This window comes from Zootoca vivipara, chromosome 6 (assembly GCF_963506605.1).
Source record: "Zootoca vivipara chromosome 6, rZooViv1.1, whole genome shotgun sequence".
NCBI lineage: Eukaryota > Metazoa > Chordata > Lepidosauria > Squamata > Lacertidae > Zootoca > Zootoca vivipara.
In genome coordinates, this window is record NC_083281.1 from 96,418,915 (window position 1) to 96,427,325 (window position 8,411).

An 8,411-nucleotide genomic window follows, 5' to 3' on the forward strand; every position below is an offset into this window, starting at 1 on the left:
TTCCCCTGCACTGTACCAGGGGTTCTTCAAACATGGCCCTAGCCCATTGGGGGGCACATGGTGGGGAGGAGAGGACCATAGAATCAGAGTGGCTGGGGAGACTCAGCCAGATGGGTGGGGTACAAATTACTTATTATTATTATTATTATTATTATTATTATTATTATTATTATTATATAATTGTAGTGTGGGAAGGGACCATGAGAATCATTTAGTCCATCCACCTGCAATGCAGGAATTTTTTTGCCCTTCAGCACCAGGAAAGAGGTCCAAGGACTGAGCATGGACAGTCCACAGTTGCTCAGTAACTTAGGTCCCATCTCCTCAAATGTCCAGTTTGAGTAGGGTTGCCACTTGTCCCTAGAAAAATGGGAACGTCCCCTTTTGGGACAAAAGAGTCCCCTGTCCCAAAGAAACCAAGAATAAAATAAAAGTTACTAATTGATTCTAAAGAAAAAGGGGGCTTCTCCTTGGTGGATCTGAAGTTATATTATGAGGTGCCCTCTCTCTGCTGGTTGTGGGATTGGATTTTGTTAAAAAAATAAAGATTTACTAGATTTGGAAGGTCATGATAACAGGTTTGGGTAGCACACATATTTATGGTATGATAAAACAAAAGCACATAAAGGATTCCTGAACCACTTGGTAAGAAAATCAATCTACGAGGTCTGAGATAGATATAAAAACTTACTAGAATGCAGAACACCATGGTGGCTCTCTCCATTAGAAGCAATTTCAGTTAAAAAATTAAATATGAGAGGAGATTAGGCCACCTATAAAGAATATATATATATATAACACCTTAAAATTCTTATAACAACACTATTGGGCATGAGAGGGAGGCAGCTGGCCCAAAATGGCGGCTGCATCACTGTAGGTGTGGCTGACAAGCGACAATAGAAAGAAGGGGGAAGGAGAAACCTCCTTTGCCTCCCTTGCCCTCTCCTTCCTCACCTCCCATTGCTGCACCTCCTTATCCCACCACTGCCGTCGCCGGTCCAGCATGGTTGGGTCTGCCACCCCTTGCCCTCCTCCGCCACCCTGACCTGACCTATTCTCCTCTTTGGTGTTGGAGTCTCTTCTGACAGCAGCTTGGGAGAGAGGCTACAGCTGGGCTCAAACCCCCTGTGGGAGCCGTCCGACATCGACTACTGGCCCCTGCCCATCTACATGACTTGATGCAAAGAGGGGGGCCGGGGTGGTGAGGGAGGCGGCAGGCCAAATGCAGGGAACCCCCCCTCCACAAAGTGGGGGTGTTTGGTGTCATGGGAGAGTGTGTGTGCCCCTCGATCCCCACGCTCCAACCTGTCCCATAAGTTTGAGTGCTCCTTGGCACACCCTTCCCAAGCCCACACACCAAAGGAGAGGCACAACAAAGCCAAATAAAAGATACCTGGGATTTTGTAACTGCAGCATGTTTTATTCTTTCCTAGCAGGTGTTTTTTTGCTGGGGGGGGGAGCCATATAATACAACCAGTTTCATGGCACATACCCCCTCCCTGGAATATAATTGGATTACTGTTATTATAGTTCAAGCAAAACATAAGAAGTCTGTTTCACAGACCAAATGAGGCACATCTATACTGCAGAGCCAAACTGCTTCAGAAGTCAGAACAGTGGTGCCTCGCTTAACGAATGCCCTGCTTAACGAAATTTCCGCTTAACGAAAGGATTTTTCGAGCGGAGGTTGCCTCGCTAGACGAATTCGTTTTATGAAAAATTCGTCTAGCGAATCGCGGTTTCCCATAGGAATGCATTGAAATTCAATTAATGTGTTCCTATGGGCAAAAAAAAAAATTCAAAAAAAAATTCAATGCATTCCTATGGGATTCGCTAGACGAATTTTTCGTTATAAGAAAAGACCCGTGGAACGAATTAAATTCGTCTAGCGAGGCACCACTGAACTTTGCTTCATGGGAGGCTAGGAACTGTAGCTACCAGCACTCTCACAAAACTACAGATCCCAGGATTCTTTGAGGGTGGAGGGAGGACCTTGATGATTAAACCGATATAGAATTATCAGATTTGCTGTGTGGTCTGACAGTTTGCATGGGGATATATTTTTAACTGACTGTGACATAAATATATTCTCCAAGTTAGTTTCAAGGAGAGAAACACTTGTCGTATAAAAAGAGGCTAGCAATGTTTTCCTAGCCCTTCTGTAGCAAAGAAAAATGTCCCTGTTATCATTATCCCTTATTGCCCTGTCTGCTTGCCCTAAAACAACCGTCTTGTGGCCAGAGAGCCAAACTCTCACCTAAACATCTTCAGCAACCATAGTTTCCAAGATTCTTCAGGATGAAGCCAAAACAGTTAAAATGGTTTAGAAATGATATAAAATTGTAGTGTGGTCACTACATTTTTGAGGTCAGAAAAGGACTGGCTTCCACTGTAAGTTAGGGATGGTTTCTATCTCACGCCAGTGATTTTGAACTTGGTATCAAAGCTGGAGGAGTAAGTCCCTGCTCCTGTCAGTTCCTGCCAGGCATAGAGGGAGAACACGGATCTCCTCCTTCCCCAGGCTGGTGCCCTCCAGATGTTTCAAACTGCAACTTCGATCTGCTGTGTTGGCAAAGGGGCAGGTGGTATTTGGAGTCCAAGACGTCTGCACCAGGTTGCAGAGGCCCAGCCTACATCAGATTTTTTCTCTCCACATGTCCTGGTTCACTGGAGAAAAGCGTATCTAAACATGGGCAAAGGTTTTTTCCTGTCCTCAATAAGCAAGCACAGCTTGCTTGCTCACAGCTGACCCAGAAACATGGACACACAGCTTGCTTTTCATGTGCATCTTCAAGTTTATTTAAAGGACATTGCTCATATATTAGGTAAAGGATGTGGCAGCAAAACAGACTTTCTTCTTCTCACAATGCCTATGCAGTTAAATAAAGTACGTTTGAAAACTGGTTGAAAACACAAGCATGTTTGCCCGCAAGCTCCTAGATCTAGGAGTCAGCAGACATCACCATATTAAGAGATTAGGCATTAGGATACATTCAGCTGATGTTGAAAGGTTGGAAGTTAGCTTAGACAAATATTCTAGAATGTTTGCTTTATGCTTGTGAATATCAGAGTGTGTCCAACTAACTTTTGCTCAGAGTGGACCCATTGAAATCAATCTACCTAAGTTAGCCATGACTGTGAATCTCAAAAAATTGACTCTATGGCTAACATTAGATACGATCCTGTATGTCTTTCCTATGAATGGTTATGAAAAAATCCTCTGGCTTGATCTGTGCATCCCAAACATTGCAGCATTTTTGCCAGGGCATGAGACTCAGTTAAGAAATGGACTAGAAATGGAGCAGGGTAGGGAGTGAGATAGCTGATATCCCAACCCAAAGCTATTTCCATAAAAGTTAGCCCAAGGAAGTTTAGTGGAATTTTACCTGTGAAAAAGTTTGTGAAATGTCTTAGTCACTCTCTGAAGGTTTAGTCTGAGGTCCAGATTTTTATTTTTATTTTTACAACAGTAATATATTTGGTAGCAATACACTTTCTTTTGCATTATGGATTTTCTGATCAGAGCGAAAACCCAGAAATGTCCCACGTCAAATCAGTCTTCGTTAAAGCCACAAACCAAAATGGAAAGATGTTCTAGACTGTAGTAGTTCATGAAACTTTATGCCATAATAATAATATTTTTCAGCTTTTGAGGTGCCACAAGTTTTTACTGATTGAAAACATAATGGTAAAGAAAGCATGGCAGAAAGATCAATTAAAACTACGGTAATTTATGAAACAGGACAACTCATAAGAGCGCTCACACTGGTCAGGAATTCTGGGTGATTTTGAAAGAAATGTGAGCCAACGTAGAAGATGATTAAAAAGTGACTCCTCACTATTACAAGAAAATGCCATCTTTACTTTTTTCTTTTTAATTTCTTGTTACAATCATGCACTCAAACCTAATGGCATTTTTAAACACACACACACACACACACACACACACACACACACACACACACACACACACTTACACACTTGTGCCATTTGGTTTTGGCCCAGGTGATGAATGGGTTAAAGCTTTAGACAAAACGTTGTGCCTCCAAATGTTTGGGGCTGCAACTGCCACTATCCTGACCATTGGTCATGCTGCCTGGGGATTATGGGACTTGTAGTCCAAAACACCAGGATGACCAAAGGTCAGAGAAGGCTGCTACAGACTGTAAATAGTGCAATACCACAGATGCCATTCTGATTTGAATGAAGGGAATCTTGCCTGTGACAGCGTCCTGATATCCTGAATGGATTCCCACCCCCTGAAAAATATTACAAAGCTCAACTTACTAAGAATTTCAGTTACATTATTTTCAGATTAATCATTCTGAAGCCTTGGTCAGCAACTAATCCCCCCCCCGGGGGCTGTTCTCAAGAAACAAGTGAGAGGTATCTAAGCTCCTAATAAGCAATAAACACAAAATAGATCATCTGTGTTACTTGTAGCATTAAGGATGGGTAGTCATACAGTCAGTTGCCTGATCTCCCCATTAAGTGCACCAACAGCAGGGAGAAAACTGAATTTAGCTGTACAAATAATTATGCATCTAGCTGCCATTTGCCATTTAAATCGCTTGGTTGGAACATGCAACTAGAATTTGCATTTGCTTTGTTTTGGATGTTCGCCTCTGCCTCAATCATGGATTTATTTAAAGTGGGGGTAGCCTACTTCTCTGTTCTTGAGGGCTGCTCTCCTCTCCAGACAATGAGCTTTCGGGTTGCAAATGCATTTCACTACCCAAAACCATCACCCTCATGGGAGTGCAGGGTCCTCGATAGAGCTGCAGCCATTCATCTGCAAGGGCTTCTCTGCTGGCTGGACTGATGGGAATTGTGGCCCCAGACGTCTGAGGAGTCCTGGCTTGGGGGGGGGGGGGAGAGGCTGGTAGAGAACATATGCACTCTAGCACAGCAAGGACGTGTGGATCCAGAATTGGCCTCCACAGTCACTTATGGACCCATTGTTAAAACCGTGTTTATGGAAGACAATCTTACTTAGATACAAGTGATCGCCAAAGAAGAACATTCAGTTGTGCACATTTACAACATGCATGAGAGAGATGTATCCTGAAGCATGGGAGATCCTCTGTTTCTTACAAGATGGCAATATTTTCTTTATCCTGATGAGGGAAACTGATTACATCCACACGTGATTGACATTTGCTCAGGCCATCCGATGAAAATGTGCCCTCTGAAGGCCAGCTCCTGTCCATTCCTGATTTATATATTAAGGCTAAAATGATAATACCGTGCTGAACAGTCTCCCTGTGTTAGGAAAAAGGGGACACTGAGCTAGACATCACTGTCCTCAGCTGGATTATGCAGTGCCAGCAAGTGCATTTTGCACCCGGAGAGTTTTAGGAATGAGGCACCATTTCTCACCCCTTTCTCCCCAGTAAATGTGCAGTAAGTGAGAATTGCTGATCATATAGTTCCAATAGGCAAATGAAGGCAGAGCTCTCAAAGCCAAAACCCTCCAAGCTCTGTGTCTTAATATACATTCCAAACTCATAAGTCCTTTGTTTATATTAAATGGACTAATTTTCATGGAAATAAAAGGGCAGAACCAATCAGAACAATATATCATCTTTCTCAGTTTCTATTACAGTACGGAAATGCTTGCTTTATTGTTATTCAAAAGAAAGCGAGAAGATCAAACAATGTTTCAACTGATGCCATTATATTAATAGGACATGATAGTAAGTTTTTGAGTGGGGCAAAACATTTCTTCAGGTGGGGAAAATGCAGACTAAACAATCCAGGGTGGGAAAGAGGAAGGCCTTTCACGTTTTCTGCCTTGGCCGTTGAGATGACTGGGGGGCTCTCTCAAAATCTTGCTGTATTACCCGGACATTTCATAATAAGGATTTCAGCTGAACCAGTTTGGATCTTACCAGTTCTATGTTTTAAAGCTCTTCCTCAACCAGGATAATTCCATTTGCAGGGAAGGGAGATGGAGACTCCCAGGTTCCTACCTTCAAAAAATGTTTTTCAAGGGACACGTCTACCATGGAGTCCCAGTGCACTGCAGATGTTTCTGGAACAGAGGACATCAGCCCATTGGTTCATCCAGCACAGTGCTGCCTATATTGACTGGCAGCATCTCCATGATGTGAGACAGAATTCTCCTTCCAGCCCAGCCTGGAGATTGAAGCTGGGACCTTCTGCATGCAAAGCAGATGCTCTACCACTGAGCTTCGGTCCTTGTACCAGGGAACACATTAACTTCATGTAGGGCAATGACCAGGCCTGTCGAGCCCAAGTTGGTCCATTTGAATGGAGAATACAACCTAGGACACACCCAATGTTCTCCTGAAGTTCAGTCTAGCACAAAAAAACAGGAGTGCTGGGGAAGCTTTCTTTCAGGAAATGTTTATTTGCCATTACACTATCAGTCTTCTCTTTGAAGAACCATTTGTGAAGATCTGCTTCTAAGTTGCCCAATGCCAATGAATGCAACTCTTAACAGAGGTGGATGATTTATTTATGGGCCCTTGGATGGATATTCTTGAGAGGCTAAACAGACTGTAAGTTGCTTAGTTATTTTCCCAGAACTCAGAGTTTCCATCTGTTTTAGAGGAGTACAACCATATTCTCAAGTAAGTTTTCAAAGCTCCAAATGTTAAGATGGGTTAAGGGTCAAAGAGAATAACTGATGGGCAAGCTTGGATTAGAACTCAAGACACACTGTTCCCCAATCCTCTGGGTCATTCCCTCCCCACCTTAGTACATATTCTTTGTTTGAAGTGGGATACCCCAGACAATTGCAGATGATCCCTGATACAAGTTTGGTATGAGATGGGTTGGGGGTGGAGTAACCAGAGAATTGGAAAGATGCAGGCAGTGGAGATACTTCCAGCTTGGCTCAGCTGAGAAAGGGACTGGTTGCTGTTGGAAGGCACTGCATGGAATCTTGGCAGTCACGCATGGATACTGGTGCCAACCCCACTATGGAGCGAGGCCTTGGAGATCTCAGTGCTGACTGTGGAAAGGGGGAAGCTTTCATACTTGTCCTTCTCACTGCTGCAGCTGCAGCGATACAGCAATGCCTTGACTTCCTTTTGGAAATTGCTGTTGAGGAAACCATACATGATGGGGTTGATGCAAGTGGAAGCCATGGCCACAAGGTGGCAGAGGGAGAAGATGAAGTTGTGGTAGCACACTGAGATCTTCTCATGGTCCCAGTCATAGAGGGCATTGAAGACAGTGAGCGGCAACCAACAGGCAGCAAAAGCAACGACGATGCAAGCCAACATAATGTTGACCTTCCTGTGGCTAGTGGCCCGGGAGCCATCCTTGGACCGCTCCACCATGTCCTTGCGACGCTGAAGGCGCAGGAAGATGCGGAAATAGCAGGCCATGATGAGGAGCAGGGGCAGGCAGTACTGGAAAAGCAAGAGGAAGGTGGTGTAAGCTAGGCGATGCTGGTCCGATGGCCAATGCTCAATGCAGGCCATGTGGTTGGCAAACGGGTCAAAAGGAAGGCTTAAGTTTTGAAAGGGCTCATTGGTCAGGATGGTGAAGGAGAGGAAGGGCAGGGAAATGAAGCAGGCCACCACCCAGGTAATGGCCACAGCCAGGTATGCATGGTTGGCTCCTGGCTTCCGCCCAGTCGGATTGATGATAAGCTGATGCCTTTCCAGGGCAATCCATACAAGGGAGAGGATGGAGACCGTGACGGAGATGCACTGGGCAAAGGGGCTGGCCTTGCAGAGCACTTCTCCTAAGATCCAGCGGTCCATCAAGGTGTAAATGACCGTGACAGGCATGCAAACAAGTGACATGAGGATGTCAGAGCAGGAGAGGTTGGCAATGAAGATGTTGGTGACGTTTCTCATCTCCTTCTGCTGGATGATGACACACACCAAGCAGAGGTTGCCAATCAACCCCACTGCAATCACTGCGCTGTAAGCTACGATCAGGAAAGTGCCGTTCCCCACAGAGTCGCTGCAGGACATGTCGTTTTCCTGTAGCAGGCTCAGCTGCTCTGAGAAGTTGAGGTAGAGGAGATTAATCAGCTGGTCCATGGCACGTCCCAACTCCACCTTAGAGATGGAAGGATGGAAAGCTCTCTAGTGCAGGTGGCAAAAAAGGCAGCAGTGGCAGCAGCTGTCCCTCCTCATGAGATGATGCGCTCACTTGCCCTGTGCCAAGGAAGAAGACATCCAGTCATTAGGAGGCACTTATTTATTGACTACATTTATATATCGCCTTTCTTCCATCGAGCTCAAGGTGGCATATAGAAGTGCCCAGAGGGCTCCTAGGATTGCTTCAGCATACCTGCCAAGTTGCTGTCAGAGAAATAAGGGACCAGGCCAGAAATAGCAGACCGGAAGTGGCGCTGCCGCCATTTTGGAACTGGGCAGAGCAGCATCAAAAGTCGCTTCTGAGCATGCTCTGCCCAGTTCCAAAAT

The 8,411-nt window shown here is 44.9% G+C and overlaps 1 protein-coding gene across 1 annotated transcript; it reads right to left on the minus strand.

Annotated features, from left to right (window-relative positions):
- Window positions 1-6,758: 6,758 nt before the first annotated feature.
- On the minus strand, window positions 6,759-8,024 carry LOC118087635 (neuropeptide Y receptor type 1-like). The gene has a single exon (XM_035120473.2). The coding sequence runs from the start codon at window positions 8,022-8,024 to the stop codon at window positions 6,918-6,920; it is 1,107 nt and encodes a 368-aa protein (XP_034976364.1). The 3' UTR covers window positions 6,759-6,917.
- Between the last annotated feature and the right edge of the window lie 387 nt (window positions 8,025-8,411).

Bases quoted from the DNA above. Each gene is read 5' to 3' on its own strand.
- LOC118087635 (XM_035120473.2), bottom strand. From the start codon at position 8,024: ATGGACCAGCTGATTAATCTCCTCTACCTCAACTTCTCAGAGCAGCTG.